General features: G+C 39.8%; 1 protein-coding gene across 1 annotated transcript; it reads left to right on the forward strand.

Annotated features, from left to right (window-relative positions):
* The first annotated feature begins 8,699 nt into the window (after positions 1-8,699).
* Positions 8,700-17,230, forward strand: LOC137265682 (amidase-like). The gene is made up of 12 exons (XM_067801111.1): positions 8,700-8,726; positions 9,500-9,534; positions 10,557-10,664; positions 11,185-11,311; positions 12,380-12,552; positions 13,051-13,190; positions 13,570-13,770; positions 14,099-14,173; positions 14,805-14,964; positions 15,461-15,523; positions 15,754-16,041; positions 16,388-17,230. The coding sequence occupies exons 2-12, from the start codon at positions 9,516-9,518 to the stop codon at positions 16,573-16,575; spliced, it is 1,542 nt and encodes a 513-aa protein (XP_067657212.1). The 5' UTR covers positions 8,700-8,726; positions 9,500-9,515; the 3' UTR covers positions 16,576-17,230.
* The last annotated feature ends 486 nt before the right edge of the window (positions 17,231-17,716 follow it).

Below are 17,716 nucleotides of genomic sequence, written 5' to 3' on the forward strand. Positions count from 1 at the left end.
GCAAACTTGTATCTTTTGTGAATTGTCTGCAATCGCGATCAGTGTCTGTAGTATACAGTTGGGTACTTTTTAGCTTCACAACATATTTGATAACATATTCACCATCCTTCTGAATGTATATGTACAGTTTCTACACCTTTCCGTACTCCCCTGCTCCTGTGCTTCTCGCTAATTTGTGTTTGAGCATATTAATCGGAATTTCAGCTCAAATTGGCAAAACAAAAATAACTTACAAAGACATTAACGTAAATCCCTGTTGACGTTCAATAACATATGCATATTTATCAACCAGAAATACAGGAGATCGGTGAGGCTGGCTCACCTGTTCCTGTAGCTGAAACAGTTAAATCTGTGCTTTAGGATTCCATCACGATGTATGACAAGAGGGTTGGTTTCAAATATCCACAAGTTCATTTTCCCTTTGTGTCAAGCGATACTCCCCCAGTTCAAGCTTTTGGTTTTGGTGTCATTATTTCACAACTTTGTATTTCAATCAAGCATTGTTTTCCGAAGATGGTTCAGCGCCTCATAGGCCCCTTGATTCAGATGGAAATTGAAACGATGGTTTCTAAGACACTATATAATGGCCACATTATGTGTTAATCTTATATATAAAGGGTTACACTTATGAAACAGTTACATCTCGCTGTCCAACGTGACACCACCATGCCTTCTTTTAGGCATTCGTAAAGTGAAACTACGAACGTTACCTCACATTTTGTCAGTACCTGAGAGTCGCAAGAGAACACAGACGTAGTTCACGAAGGTGTTCTGTTCTGTTTCGAAGGTGTAGCTATTAGTTATAAGATGAGGATAACTAGGATGACCGTGTTTTATTTGTTGCGTGTGTATTGTATTCTAACCGTGACGTTGGTGCTGCACAATGGATTTAATTGATTTTAATCGTCAGCACGTACCCACAGCCTATCTCGTAGAGTCAGGTCCCTGATGGCCAACACACAATGCCACTCAGCTGCAACAGCTGTATGTGAAAGACACTGTTCAGTTTGTCAACACACAGTCTACCAGATTGAACATTGTGGACTCAATACGATGACACATTTAAACCAAGTCTGCAAGCCTGACCACCCAATCCCGTTAGTCGCCTCTTACGACAAACATAGTCACCTTTTATGTACATATACAGATATTACATTCAGAAATGAGTGTAACATTTTATACATTACATTACTGTTTTAATTGTTTTGATATGATAGTCACATTTAGCTCGCTTGTGCAATATACATGTAGTAGTACTTCTTGAACTAAATGATTTCACCATCTCTAGTGAATTGAGCCATTGCACATATGAAGTACGACTGAAATCCATCTATGCTTTAAATGGCATCTTTCTCTAAACCCCAAATACAGAAACACACACTTTTATCATAACAGGTTGTCCTGCATAACACTGGATGAACTCAGATGGTAACCTGAAGCTGAAGCCTTGTTGTAGAATCATGTGTCTTGTTCGGCAGGAAACCAAACACAAGTGCTACCATCACACCAAGAACGAACTTGTGAATGGTGTCGAGCCGTTAGAACAGGGCAGGTGAGGCTTCGAATGTTCCATCTACTTGCCAAGTGTCAGAGTTCTGCAGCACCTCAAAGGAGACGAATACGATGATCTCCTCCATCCTCTCCAGTAAGGAACTGATCATCCTGTACAGTCGACGTCCACTCGTTCTCGAGGCTAATATCGACTCTTGCTGAAGGCACCCTGGGGAACCTCTTCCTCCTCCTCATACCACAGTGCTAACCTCACGTTGATGAACTGTTGCTGATCAGCAGAAGTCTCTTGTGTTCAAGCATCAGACTGAATTGCTTCCTCTCTCACCCTCTTCCCTATGTTGCCCTTCAATTTCCCCAATGCTGATTATCCAATAATGACCGAAGTCGAAGTAGATGAGTCTATTTTCGCGATTACAATATAAATATTCATACGTTTGCGATTACAATATAAATATTCATACGTTTGCGATTACAATATAAATATTCATACGTTTGCATTAGAAATTGGGGTACATGTTTATGATAACTTTATGCTTATCCTTTCAGTTATGGCAATTTTCCAGAGTTCTCCTTTATTAGTCAGGGGACGCTGTGTTACAGACTCATGTTATGACACGTGCTTTTTCTTCATGTAAAATATATTCGATAAACTATTTTCTGTATAAAGTGTGTAAAGATTTGAGAATTCAAGTGCCGAGCTTTTGTTAGGAATCTGCTATTATAACGAACCAATAGTCTTCAAAGGAAATGTACTTTCATGACATACGAGGAAAACATCCAACAAAGACTCCTAACGTACCCATGGATGCAATTAGATTCAATAGGCTAGTTGTATGGTTCAAGTGAGTATACAGCAGAGGATTCTACATTTGCACGGCAGGCTACGGAGCTCGAAGTTACCGGACTACCGGTAAATCAGAGTGGAATATGCATGCGCACTTGGTATTCTTGTTCATATTATCTAGGAGGAATTTGTGTAAATGCAACTATGATGCTTCAACCGCACCAATAGAGCGTCTCACATTTACATAGCATGAACAATGTGGACACACGGCAACACACATCTCATGAATGTTATAAATATATCTTGTACGAAACAGGGGTTAAGCATTCATGGATGTGAATGTCAGCTTTCACTGCTTTACAGAAATGCTCTCGTATCCATTTTTCTTGCTTGTGATTTATATCAGGCAATGTTCCGGGGAAATGAATGGCTACTTTGCATACATGTCTATATATCTGGTTCCAATACATGTATTCTACATTTCATGTGAATAAGTAATAGTAGAAATATCAAACAGATGTGTTTTCCAATGCATAAATAATGAAATATGAGTTTATATTGTCATCCAAAAAATATCGAAGTTGGAACCCGCTTGTTGTACCAGAGGAATGGTTAAAGGTAACTTTTGGAGGGTGGACCACATTCATGCCACACATTGTGCATGTTGTTTCCGAGTGTGGTTGTTGTTGGGGAGATGCTGTCGATGTTCCGCTCTAGAGTTAGTAAGGTTCATTAAAAGCCTGCAAGAGTTGCCTCCCATATTAAGTACTTGACTACGTAATGCAACGTATATTTTAAAATTCGGTAATAGGAAGCAAGGATTTCCTCACTGATTTCTGGGAATACTATGTACGCGTTTCTTATCGGGTAAGGATATTTGCAATAATTATCAAACAGGGAGTATGATGAGATCAAATAAACAATTTCATTATGCAGATACAAGGTTTGTATTGCACTGAAGACGGACAGATTGCCACACACTACCAAGTTGATTTCTCACTGATAGACAGTCAAACACTGCACACAGTTGTTTTTATAAATGATATACTGACAAACACTACACAGTTGCATGCTGCTGACAGACACTGCTTTAGAGTTGATTGTTGTCTAGCTTAGCCCGACATACTGCATGCAGTTGATTATTGCTTATGAAAGCCCAAGGGCCGTATTAATACAAATTGTAAGAACATTCTTGGTTGTGTTCTAAGAACACCCAAAACAGATTTAGCTAAACGTACCTCTTAAGAATTATTCATAACTGGTCTAAGAGTAACTTTTAACTGAGAATTTAAAGAAAATACTTATATATAACTATAAATAGCTTACGTCATGTCGAGAAGTTGAACGGCAGACTGAACTGTTTACTTCGTTTACGGTCGGTTACCTGACAAAAACATCGACAGAAAAGGTAGGTAAATCAAGCTATTTTATCCCCAAAATGTGTTTATAAATAAATGTATATATGTAAAGTGTCTGGTGCAAGTTTATAATGTAGCAGACGACAGCCTTTAGTTTGCTCGTGACCAGCAGAAAATGAATGCCCAAAAGGGGAAGAGGAAACCTAACTGGACGAGCAACGAGTGTCTATCTCTTGTGCGGAATGTTTTCCTCTCGAATAACAGCAGAGGAAATAAGATGAAGCGGATGTCAATCACTGGATCAACGCATTCCACCTTCATGTAATTCGATCCATTGATGATCGAAGTGAAGAAAAAATGGTACAATGTACTTTGAAGATCAGGGCAGGAAACAGCAGCGTGCATTCGAGGAATGACAGCAACAGTTCAGGTTTTAATTGTGGCATAACGCATTCACATGATACAGTGCCGTCCGATAATTCCGCGCAATTAACCAAATCGATCGCAACACGGAAACTAGCATCTCTTCCTTTTTGTGGTTTACGTGATTATACATACCGCTATGCATCATATTTTCCTAGAAATATAAGTTTCTTTGACGACTATAAGATTCTATCGTTGCATTATGCTATACGATTGACCTTTCCGGCGTTAAGTGGCGGCTACATCTCGTTTCGAGCCTTTCAGTGGGCAAAAGAGGTAAACAAAACATTCATTTTTAAACTTACAGACGTCGACAGCTAAGCAGATCAATTATTGAAATATGTGTCGTTTAGTGACAATTCCTCTATTAAATGGGCAGATTCCCAAAGTTCACACGGTTTTCAGAGAATCATCAAATAACGCCACGAATTTCACGAATTCATCGAAAATAGGAATATCCTTTATTGGGAACATGCATTATTCCTTGAGAATTACTCTTTGATATCCTTGCAATCAGTGCACCATATTGAGAATTAGCAGATTTGCTCTCAGTTGTTTAAATTATCTGTCTTGTGTGGCACACCTCGCCGGTGTGTGTACGGACTAGTCACGTCTGATTTTCTAGTAGTGGGCTCCTTGGTCATTTGACGGTATACGGTTTGGTCATAGCTCCTGAATGTGCTGTTATTCAATAAAAGTAGGTGTATATTTCCCGAATCCCCCCAAATTGGGACTGTGAACACTGGAAACGGTTGTGAAATTTAATAAGAAGAATAATTGGTGTAAATATAGACTTGTTGATGTTCTGTACAAGTACTTTCCAAGGATGATTCATTGATTGATAACTGACAATTAAAAGAAAGACACTGAAGCTATATTTGAGGATTTCTGAATTGTAGTTGTCATTACAAGAGTTGTTTCCCTTGATACGTGACAGTGCATCCTGTCATTTAAAGGGGCACTGATGCGGAGCGAATAATGTTTCTCGCCAACGGTCTAATGACGAAACCAAGCTGCAAATTGGTCAGCACCCGCTCCCTCGACCGTGACGGACAAATGGACTGGGCTCCTGTCCACATTAGCAGAATTTATTCACCCTAAAAAGTGCTGAGGCCGGATGCTCATCACATGACGTTATTTAAAAATATCCATGGTATTCCTTGTCTGATAGTAACAAAATATCCCAGCAGTGTAGTCTTTTTTCCGGATGCTTGGATAGTATAGTGACTGATCCAATTTGATCCTATTTCTGAGTTTTTAACCTCGATATTTAATCATGTTATGTGATAATATGATGTCTACATGCACGCAGCAAGCCATCTGTTTCAGTCCGAAAGACTGAAAAGCTTTACATTTAGATAGTTTTGATGTTGTTTTTTTTGTTGGTTCAGCGGTGATAGTAAATTTTAGTAACTGTGGTAGCTACCCCGTTTTATTATTCATGGTATTAAAAACGCACAGTTAATTTATATGAATTCGTAAACGAAAAACGATGACTTTGCCTTTGGTAGAGAAATCTGAAAATTATCTTACGTAAAAAAATCCCAAACCTATTACACCTATTTACCCAAGTACACAGCAAATGCCTGTATGTATTCCTTATGTAACGAAGTTCTGTTGGTATCCTCAAAACAGTTTCGGCCCATAAGTGTTTTCAGGCTGCATGCGACATAGAGATTACATCTTCCTTGCCGTAACTCGCGTTTGATGGTGTAAACCTACACGTGTTATTGTCATCATTCTCTGGATGGTCAGTTAATGAATTTGTAACAGGTATAATTAGTAGTAACACCACTCAGGTTACTCAACAAAGGTTCCCATTTGGCATTTCTCCTGTCTGGAGTAAATACTCAACATTATATATTAAGGTCTGTAATGGCAAATGTATTGCATGTTATGTATTATGTGCATGTAAGTAATGTAAGAGGGTTAATCAGCTGAGTTACAAAAACAAACATCGATCATAGGATTAACCGATAACACACTGATTGATTAATTACTTTTATCTTCCACAGCGGATTTGTCAAAAGGCAATGTGTATAGATGTACTAATCTATGCTGACTACAACCTGTCATAAAGTGCGAGTGTAAAAACAACATCCTCCCTTCAAAGAATTAACCACCATTGCGTTGATTGATTGCTCATTATTGGTTAACTAAATTACTTAGAATGGCGGACATCATACATTTAGTTGCCAGGTGTGCTATCATGGGTGACCAATGAGAGGTTTATCAGGTTTTCACCAATGTGTTACTTTTTCGCAAATTAGACTGTTGTAAGACACACGACACAGAGCAGGATTATTTACCAGCTGCAGATGAATGGAATATCGTTCTTTTATGTGGATATTGATGGATACATTCCTGAACAAGGTAGTAGCCTGTCATTGTTCCATAAAATTAGTCTGTTTTACATTCATTATTTGCATTTTGTTTTAATTTATTTGTTGTAGCATTCAGCAGAATCTGTTTCACAGAAAACACACACTAGATCGCGTATGTGTGTAAAATAGGATCCACATTGGCTATCTATACAATGTATAAATGTTGCTGTGATGTTAGAAATTTACTATGTAAAAGCAGACTGTGAGTTCTTTCATTAAATTTCAAAATCATACAAATATAACTATATATATAAACTAATTAGGGTTATGAGACAAAATTTAGAGACGTAAATTGGCTTCGTTATTTTCCCGTCCTAATAGTTTTTTACCATTTCAACCACTGGCAGATGATTAACCTTCAAAGTGTTTCATTTGTTTTCATAATACCTTTGTAATGAAGTAGAATTACTTGACCTTAGTTGATCTGTCTATAATTAAACTCTCAGTTGCGCATACGGACTGCGCAGCAGAGGTCACGAACCGGTCACGAATTCTAGGATATCATCCGGGTACTCTCGGGTGAAAAACAATAACAAACGTTTACACCAGTCCACGGAAATCGCTCCGCATCAGTGCCCCTTTAAAGTATCCTGAGAAAGTATAAAAGATAGATCATTGAAAATTGTTCGTTCAGTGGTGCATGTAGTCATTTTGAAAAACAGGGAAAATAATTATGTGGCAATTCCGAAGAGTAAAATTTGAATCGAGTTATTTCTGCCAATGGGAGACGCCAAATGAATGTAGTTATGTTTCTCTAGATGTCATTAAGGAGTTCTGCGACGTGCTTTACAATTAGTTTCCATTTGTTTGTCAAGATGTTATGCCTATAATATATGCAAAAGTATTTTGGTGTCAACATTTCACATTTTCATTCAGCTAGGCTGTATACTTTGAGATACGGTCAAGGCAGCAAACTGAAATGCATGTATGTGCCTGAGCGTGGGAAGGACCCGTGAAGATCCTTGGTAGAATAGGTCTTCAGCAACCCATGCTTGCCACGAAAGGTGACTATGCTTGTCGTAAGAGGCGACTAATTGGATCGGGTGGTCCGGCTAGCTGACTTGGTTGACACAATCCATCGGTTCTGAATAGCACAGATCGATGCTCATGTTGTTGATCACTGGATCGTCTGATCCAAATTCGATTATTTAGAGACTACCGCCATATAGCTGGAACATTGCTGAGTGCGGCGTAAAACATGAACTAACTAATCTTTTTAAATGCTTCCTTTTCACTTTACGCTCATATTTTACGTTACAATTACTCCAGCTCATTTAAGTTCCAGCTGACGTGACACGCCTGATAAAAGATAACATAATTTCTTGCACCGAAATCATCGCCGCTACAAAACTGCATTTTGCATGTAGCTAAGTAATGCATAGTGATGGTAATCTTAGTCTCAGCGTCCAAGGAATCATTCCGTTTCGCCGGACTTGTCAGGTGTTCCGGACCAAACATAAGATGAAATGACCCCTCTACCCCACCCCAACCTTACACAAACTCCATAGGGTACCTCTTTATCAATTCGTTATTGTTGTGCACTGCTACTGTTCCTAAAGTTTCCCCAGCGACACATCCGAGCTGCCATGTTTGTCAAGCTAAGACAAGTTTTAACTAGTTAGGAGTACCATAGAGGACTCATAAATATGTGTCATACTTGGGAGTAAAAATGTTAATGAATGTGGCTTAAATAATTCTTAACACTTATGTGTAAATATAATGGAATTCTGAGAATGTTTTTGATTTAAGAATTTTGAACAATTCTAAGAATTTTCATAAACACGGCCTCAGGAGTGGTTGTACAGGTATTGTTGCCACTTATTCTGTCATTCAGTCCATGTATTCAATATCACGATCGCATGGTGGATGAGTGAGAATGGTCATAAGCCTCTATTAGCAATATTCAATCAACATCACAACTAGGGACACCGGAAATGGGCTTCATACATTGTACCATATACAGAACCGAATTTGGGTCTTCGGTATGACGAGTGAAGGCTTTAACCAGCAGACATGTGGGATGCAAGGATCGTCATTGTTGTATGGGTGACATCTGTGAATAAATATATGCATTTATGCATAAACTGATTTTAGTCTGTTGTTACGCCATAGTTTAAGCGAGCAGAGTGGAACTTTTCCGCCGTCCGGCACATATTCTTTACCATTTGCTCCAATGATTACGTGCATAACTCTGCATATTAACATCGCTATAAAACCTTTCCGCACGGAAAACATCACAGAAAGAATTTTGAAGGAATGAGCACGGTAAGTAAAGTCATTTTGCATAGTGGTCGTTAATATGACATCTACATCTCTACAAAGTTGTTTGTGATGTTGTGATTGGCTAATAATAATGATGTTCATGCTGCTTGGTCACTGGATTATCTGGTCCAGACTCAGCACTGAATATCCGGTTATACGCCCATTATCTCTCTGTGTACGACCCAAGCTGCCATTGAAGTGCTGGTAACTGTTTATGAAAAACGACACTGACATTAAACACTTTGTTCTTATTTGTAAACAATGAATGATTTGCTTCAATTGCAAGAAAACGTACATATTCGTAGATACATTGGAACTTACAAAGAACCATTGGTGTTAACTATTTTTGCGCATTCACTACACAAGGGCGATAATTAATGTGTCGCACAGATGCACTGTTGCATGGCTGCGTAGATGCAGATGAAGAGGATTACAATGCAACCATGCACAAATTTTTATGTGAAAACAGTCGCGCTGTTTTTGTGAGGGCTACGACAAAGCGACTTCGATTCCATAGATTTCATTCTCAGATCATCAACTTGGTGAACACTGAACAGATGCAACCGCAGATTTCGTGAACACGATATTTGTATGTTAGGGAACTGTGAAAAACTGCGCTGTGATATAACAACATACTGGAAATGTTCCAAGATTTTAAGAAATTTTCAGATACCGTCAAGTGAATCGTAAATTATCCAATGTAAAACCATCCATGTAAATCGCCACCAACTGGTGTTTGCGAGAAGGTGATTAAAGTGACCAATGATCCTTTCCAGAAAACCCCGAATTCCAATGGCTGACAAACGCAAAGGTAGTATTCTTGTACAAAATTTATATGAGGGACTCAAGTCAATATACTTTCTTTTAATGTGACTTTTGTTTAATGGGACATCGATGCTCCGGTATATCTGAGCTAAGTGATCATACATGTGATGTAGTGTGCAGGTAGCAGGTTAATTTTGTTTGTATATAAGTTCGTATGAATGTCTAGAGTGGTTGCATTTAGGTAGCATGAGTGAGTGTATTGAGTGCAAATGATATGTGTACTAAGTTTGTATGCTAAGTGTGTAGGTTTTTTAAGTGTAAGTATCAAATTGTGAATGTGTGAGTTAAGGTATGTATAAAAGTGTGCATAGGAGTTATAAAGTAAAAATGTTTGGTTATAGCCAATGTGACAATATCACACAGAGAATGATTGATTGATTGATTTATGAGAGAGAGAGAGAGAGAGAGAGAGAGAGAGAGAGAGAGAGAGAGAGAGAGAGAGATTTATGAGGTGATTCAGTTACCCTAGATGGGTGACTGAGAGGCTCATGGTTGAGAGAGTGTCTCACACTAGATTGGATGGATGTGGAGGTCAAACAAAATGGTATGTACTCCAGCTTATTGTTGTATATATTTGGGTAGCATTATTCTGATTTGGTAATTTTGAGTGTCTTTATTTTGCTTTTGGAGGTAACTTTGTCAGTGAATGGATGTCAGCCATTTTCTATAGTTCACTGTGGACAGAAACTTAAGATTTGGTTGTTTTTTTATGTTACTTCAGTCAATCTTCAGACTTCAGCATTTATGAAGAATAAATTAGAGGAATTGACATTTGTTTCAATTGGATTTTTTGTGAAAAGGAACAAGAACTCTATATGTGGTTCACGACGTTAAGTGTTGACGGTAGCTAACTATTACTGTACAGCGTCTCACTACCTTTGAACAAATACTGGAGAATAAACATCGTTGCCATGATTTATCTCTTGGTTGTAATTCTTAAAACTTACAATAGGGGTTATTGCTTATGCTGAGTTCCGATATCTCGATTAAAGGCATTTCCTTTCAAAGGAATTTACCAGTCACCAGCAGTTGTCCTGGCAACAACTGATGATCTCCGGAACCTGTCTCAAGAACTTCGCCTTGACTGTAGTGATGACGACATCGATGGAGTCCGGGGTTCGTCAAGATGTATTCTAACAACCCATACACCACATCGACCCACGCCAAACCACACTAAACCACACCGAGCCACGCCAAACCAGAGGATGCCACACCAAACCATACCTAAACACCCACTCGAACCATGCCGAGCCAAGCCACGCTAATCCACATTAAGCCACAACAAGATCGGTCAAATCACACTAAAACACGCGAAACCACGTCCAGTCTCTTCAAGCCACACTAAACAACACGATGCTACACGGAAGCGCTCCAATCCACACCAATACATATTTAACTGAGATTATATTCCTGAACGTTGTGTTCCTCATAATACCGATGTGGAATCGAGTAAAATCCTCCTCATCTCCCCTTTCGTTTGCATTGCTTCTAAATCACATCAAACTAAAGATGCTTAAGAATAAATATGCTCTTAAGTACTCAGCCATTTCCGTCTTCTGATGAACTGGTGTAAATTAACTGATGTCATGCGGAGAATTAAGTCTTTTAGTAAATAATGTTTTTGCTAAAATTCCAGACACATTCAAAAGGTACTCAACAAGCCTGCAGCGTGTGTACGATCTGCCTGACCTGTCCCTGCCCGTCAAGTACCCGCGGACTCCAGGACACAGACCAGCACAGGCCGACAACCCCTGCAACGCCTGGTACTCATCACTTCGGGGCGGGGTATAGTCTAGTGGGTGAAGTGTTCGAAGACCCGGTTTCGAGTCCCCACATGGTACAATGATTGAAGCCCATTTCGGGTGTCCCCCTCTTGATATTGCTGGAATATTGCTAAAAGCGGCGTAAAACTAAACTCACTCACAATTCGTCGCTCTCTTTCAAATCCTTTGTAAGGATGCAAAAGCTATATCATATATAATTATCGACATAATTGAAATTAACACACTATTTTTTGAATCTGTAAAACCGAGGTAGCACGTAAAATGCCTGGTTTCTGCTTTCACGTATAAAACATGTATAGATATGAAAACCTGTAAGGAAGAATAACAATGTATGGATGAAGAACTTCTTTATTACTGTAAAAGCGACGATTCGGTGCAAGCACTGTCATTGTTATCAAGGAAGTGATGAACAACATTAGGATAGTGGAGCACATATACAGGTTGGAGGAGATGTTTGTACAATACATTAGGGATTAGAAAGCCAGACACAGCAACAGCACATGAGCTTGATTAAAAGCGTTACCACCAAATGAAAAGAAGTTATGAAAAACTATAGGTTTGCTAAGCGCTGACAATTAATGCGACCTAGCAAACTACTGTCTCAGCTGTGAATGTTCTTTAAGAAAGTACAGTGTTGTACAATATGTACAATATACAGTTATCATATGTAACAATACAGCTGGGCTTAGAAACTAGTTTACGACAGAATCTAGGAGGTAGGATCGTGGGTAATTTCGTATCATAATCTTGGCTGTCGTTCTCAGTCATTAGCAGCAAGTGGTTGTCATGGTTACACGGATGATGAAAACGGCTAAAGTCTGATGATGAATGTATGTCTTAGTTGTACAACACCAGGTACTGAACGTCATGTGTGATGCTGACGAAAGGTCTTAGTTTTACGACATTATTACTGACGCCAGTGTGATACTGGATGTAGGCCCTAGAGGTCTAGTGTGATATCAAGTATTGATGTAATGTGTGATTTTGGATTTTGTTGCTAGTGATGTTATACCAGACAGTGACTGCAATATGTGATGTTGAATAAAGGTATTGGAGGTGTGACATCAAGGGTTCTAGTTCCGGACTGCTTGTCGGCAAAACAGTCGGGGTGAAGGACAACATTGCTGTGGCCGGAGTGCCCATGATGAACGGAAGTCGTCTCCTGGAGGGCTATGTTCCTGAGTTTGACGCCACAGCCGTGACACGAATTTTAGATGCAGGTTGGCCGTTTGATGATAGCAGATTGGCATAGGGAAGATCATTGACCAGGGGCAATTCGATTTGCAATGTTGTCGTCTTGATATCCTCACTGGATCGTCCATTCAAACATCTGGCCCCAGTATGATTTAAGTCAGTTATAACCTTGCACGTTGCGCCACACCAGAATTCGGACAGACCAATGGCAGACGCTCTCTTAGACCACTGCAATAATGTGCCACGAGAGCATACGTTGATTCGTTAAAAGATACACGAATGCATGACACGAACTGCACTGAAGTGTCGTATTGTCTCTCAAAGACTGTTACTTTTCGTGTATGTTCTAGAACGTATGTAGAAAGAATACCACACTGAACCGCCAAGTCAAAAAAGTGTCAGTTATACCACTAGTTATTGTATGTATGTACTGCACTCTGCGTGCGTGCGTGCGTGCGTGTGTGCCTATAGGTCAGTGTATCACCTAGGTATATCTTGCACTATCGGTGTTGGTGTTCTTGTAGGTGGTATCATCATCGGCAAGACATCGTGTGAGGACATGTGTATCAGTGGATCCAGCTTCTTGAATGCCAGAGGGCCAGTGAGACACCCACTTGACCAGTCACTTGACTGCGGTGGGTCCTCCTCGGGAAGTGCGGCTCTGGTAAGATATGTTGACTCTAGGTCGTCTTTACGTTGTCTGGTAATATGTTTAAGAACAATCACAGATGTGTCTGTACATGTATCGTGTATTTAGAATGTTACGTGTTATAACAGAGTGCCTCAGCCTGCAACTACTGACCAGTGGTGACTGCTAATGTATGAGTCAAATGTGTGTGCGTGTGAGGGAGAGAGAGAGAGGGAGAGAGAGAGAGAGAGAGAGGAGAGAGAGAGGTGATGTCACGCACATACACATACACAAGGGCTGTAGAGTGAATACACACTGAGGTGACGTCACATACACAAGGATGTGATATCATACACATTAGTTGATCTTAGGCCTTATGTAATGCCGAGTTGTATTTTCGAAAATTCGTCCTCAGCTCAGCCTTGAAGAGATTGACCTCGCCCTTGGGGCTGACCAGTTGGGGTCCATCCGCATACCTGCCTCCTGGACGGGCGTGGTCGGGATGATGCCCACATTCGGCCTAGTGCCCTACACTGGGGCAGCGCCGATAGAAACCTGCAGGGACGTCCTCGGCCCCATGGCTAGAACGGTCAAAGACTGCGCTTTACTGCTACAGGTAGGGAAACAGCGACTGGTCTGTTCATCATTTAGTGTTTGACGCACAAGTCATATTTCAGATTATAACGGTTGTCTGTAAATAATCCTTTCCAGTGGTCGACACCATGAATCTCGGTCTACACAGCTGGGATTCAATGTCATGCGCCAAGTCAGTATGTTTGACCATTTTATCCCGTCAGTTCGAATAAACGTAACAGACATGGGTTGCTGAAAGCCACTTCTATTTCTTCCTAGGTGTAGATTGCAGTTTTTGAATAATTGCCTAAACGGATATTCAATAAAATCACCCTTGAAAGTTCATCAAAGGTTTTCTGTTATCACTAAAGGCCATAGCGGGTGATGATGGCAATAAAGATCCACGGCAGTCAGGAAGGATTCGTCCACAAGACTACATAAAGAAGGTTAGTGTATGTTATTATATATCATATCTCTGGGTCACATGACAGTTACTGTTTTTTCTTAGCTCCATGCAGTGGAAGCTAAGCATCGTGAAATTTAGTTTTTATGCATACTAAACAGAAAAAAGTGCTAAATGTATGTAAGTATATGTCTGCATAATCATGGTACATGGCATAACGTTTCTGACATCACGTATGTTCCCGTATAGTGAACAGTGGGTATTTAGTAATGAAAAAGTATGCTCTTGAAAGGAAGAAAAACAAATATATTTCTGCTTGCGATATGCGACTCCGAAACGGATATTTTTCTCCATTCGTCTGCAAATATGTGTTGTGCATAGAGTCGAGATAAACATTCAGTTGGAGAACACAAAAAGCACGGAAAGATTTGTATATACCACCCTCCAGGTCCATCACGTGACTGAGACTCACGTGACTCACGTGGCAGAGAAACAAATCAAATGAATGCCAAACAAAGATTTGTAAACTTCTAATTACAACACCCGGTGTCTTCATGTGGCGCAAGATATTTTGTCCCAGTTTGATTGAAGAATGCTCATGTTTATAGATAAATGTTCCGTTTACTTACAAATGTATGTGCATTTGAAATTGCCATATGAATGTATATCCCCAGCTGGATGACGGCATAAAGGGTGTTAAGATCGGTGTGCTTGAAGAAGGTTTTGAGACTTGTACAAGTCCGGCTGTGTGTGATGTCGTCAAACTGGCTGTCCGGAAGCTAACGTCTGTTGGTGCGATCGTGGAGGATGTGTCCATCCCAGAACATGCTGACGGTAAAGAATTACCAGAAACATGTACCATATTATATTTCATTTGGATAATGGAACATTCAGCAGTACGATCCATCATACTACCATGGTGTTGTGAGAATCACTGGCGGTGTATGTATGTAACTGTTCATCACACCACTTCCTGATCAACCCTCCGCACCAAATTTGGATTATTATGAAACAAAATACGCCAATTCTTGTCCCTGTCCTTGAATTTTGCACGTCTGTTATTTTGTGCTATAATTTTAGATCTTGCGTTGATGTTAGCAGACATGCATCAATATAAATATTGTACTACAAATTCCGTATGTCAACCCGTATTTCATGAATGTGATTGGGGGTCATTGTAAAGGTGCAGAAAAGAATATTACACCACGCGTTACGGTTTTATTTTTAACAACGTATGCGTGCGTGAGTGTGTTACAAAGAGTGCTTTGGACCAAAACCGATTGTCAAGGAATGTCATGCAGGTTACTGACATGCTTTTGTCACGTGACAGGATTTGCGATAGCATCCGTGATAGCAACCGAAGGGACCTATAACTGTATGTTAAAAGGGAACGGTGAGTAATAAATAAAGATATTTTCAAAAGTTATATATTCCCGCTCTACAATTACACATAACCATTTGGGTTGCGTTACCTTCATGAAGTTCAGATGTCACTGAGGACGTAAGAAGCAATATTCCAGCAAGAAGCAAAACATCTATTTCTACTTGAAAGCGCTTAAACATTTTGACTTTTCCTCCGACTATCAAAATAGCCAAAATGTCATCAGTCGAAACACATTTCAGGTTTTGGTTTCTCCTGGAAGGGATTCTACCCCACGAGTTTATTGGAAGCTGTAGGTAAAGGTCTTGCAGCCCGGCCGCATGAGTTGTCACCACTGGTCAAAACCTACTCACTTCTTGGGGAGTACATGTACCGGAAGTACGGAAGCAAGTTCTACTCCAAAGCTCACAACTTGTCGCTGATACTGAGAAAATGTTACGACGATGTCTTAAAGACATATGACGTCATTATCATGCCTACAGCCACTCATTTGCCACCAAAGCTGCCTGCTAGAAACGCGAGTATGAAAGGTACAAATTCTAATCTTTACATTGCGGGAAATCTGCAAGAATTCTCAAAGATTAACGACCTCAAGGAACCCCATTTCTCTGAATGGTGTAACATACCGATTAACAGTATTGATTCCTGAAGCATTCGTTGGTGGAAAAGGACAACGAAATAAGTCTGTTGGTCTAGGTATATGTTTATAAATACGTTCTTTAGATTTATACATCAAAAATGGGGTTTGGTGACCACGCTATAGCGCTAAACTCACCTCACCAATATTTGATCGTCTCCGCCTGATTTTCCTTTTTGGGGTGTAATCTGGTTACATACATGTACAGTAATTGCACATTAACATTCTTTTGAATTCAGATATTCTTGACCGTGGTTTGTCGATGTTTGGCAACACAGCCCCTTTCAACTGCACTGGACACCCCGCCTTGACCATCAACGCAGGGTACACTGAAGGACTTCCGGTCGGTATGATGATCGTCGGCAGACATTTTGATGACCTCACGGTGCTACAGGTTGCCAGGGCGTATGAGAAGATGAGGGACTAGAACTTGTACATCACTCACAGTGGAATATATGTGTTTCTGTGTAATTAATTACTGTGTAATAATTCATGTACAGTTATAGATGCATGCGTACTCTAGGGATAAAGACCGTGTGCAGATATGTAGCAAATACTCACAGAATAGATGTTACTTTAATATCCCTTAGAAGGGGATCTGGGGTAGCTTGTGATTTAAGTGTTCGCTCGTCATGTCGAAGACATCGATTCACACATAGATACAGTGTGTGAAGTATTGTGTTCCTTGAAGTGATTTTGCTGGAACATCACCAAACCCGTGGTATAATCGTACACTCTCACTCCTTTTACCCATTATAACCACGACTTACGTCTCAGCAACTTATTGTAGGTATAACTGTAAAATCCCTCAAAATGTTCTTGGTGATTTGTCTCTCATAGCATTTGTTACAATAGCTTGTGTTAATTTCGACTCTTTGGTATTATAGGATCATGTGATCCGCGTCCTCATTATCCATGGGCCTATCCAGGAATTTTGAAGGTGTGTGTGTGTGTGTGGGGGGGGGGGGGGGGCTCGTTCAGGGGGTTCGAACAACCTGAAGAACCCTTGCCAATCTTATCATTATTGTTTTTATTTTGCTTTTTCTGAATTTTTACTCTTAATAAACATTAATTGTCTCTTTCGCATTGTCTTTGATTTTAAGGAAATGGTTTCCCATATCCTTTCACGTTACTTTTCCACCCACATTGTAATCAAATGCAAGGAGTCACGATGTTTTGTTCCACATTAGCGTTTCCTTCTTGCAACTCTGCAGACCTTACATATATATATACCTAATCATTATATATAACACTATGGCCGTTTTGGGATGTGATTTACCAATTCACTTGAATCGTCAAAAACAAAAACACGTATTTTCACGTAGGAACATGTAACTGTATGAGCGTTTCATTCAGCTACCAATGGCGTATAGAGCAGTGAAGAAAACATTAAACGTTGGTCAAGCTTCTTAAGTCCCCCGAACTTAGCTTCAATGGTGATATTTGTATAATTCAACTACAAAGGATTGTGTGTATCTATAATTTAATAAGATCTTTATCGAAGCATAATCTTTACCTTATAAACGCGCAATTACATTTATAACTTCAATGTCAAGTGAATTAACAAT

Source organism: Haliotis asinina, chromosome 15, assembly GCF_037392515.1.
Source record: "Haliotis asinina isolate JCU_RB_2024 chromosome 15, JCU_Hal_asi_v2, whole genome shotgun sequence".
Lineage (NCBI taxonomy): Eukaryota > Metazoa > Mollusca > Gastropoda > Lepetellida > Haliotidae > Haliotis > Haliotis asinina.

Excerpts from the sequence above, each read along its gene's own strand:
- LOC137265682 (XM_067801111.1), top strand. Across the intron at positions 10,665-11,184 it reads CGACATCGATGGAGTCCGGG|ACACATTCAAAAGGTACTCA; the intron begins GTTCGTCAAGAT and ends CTAAAATTCCAG. Across the intron at positions 12,553-13,050 it reads GACACGAATTTTAGATGCAG|GTGGTATCATCATCGGCAAG; the intron begins GTTGGCCGTTTG and ends GTGTTCTTGTAG.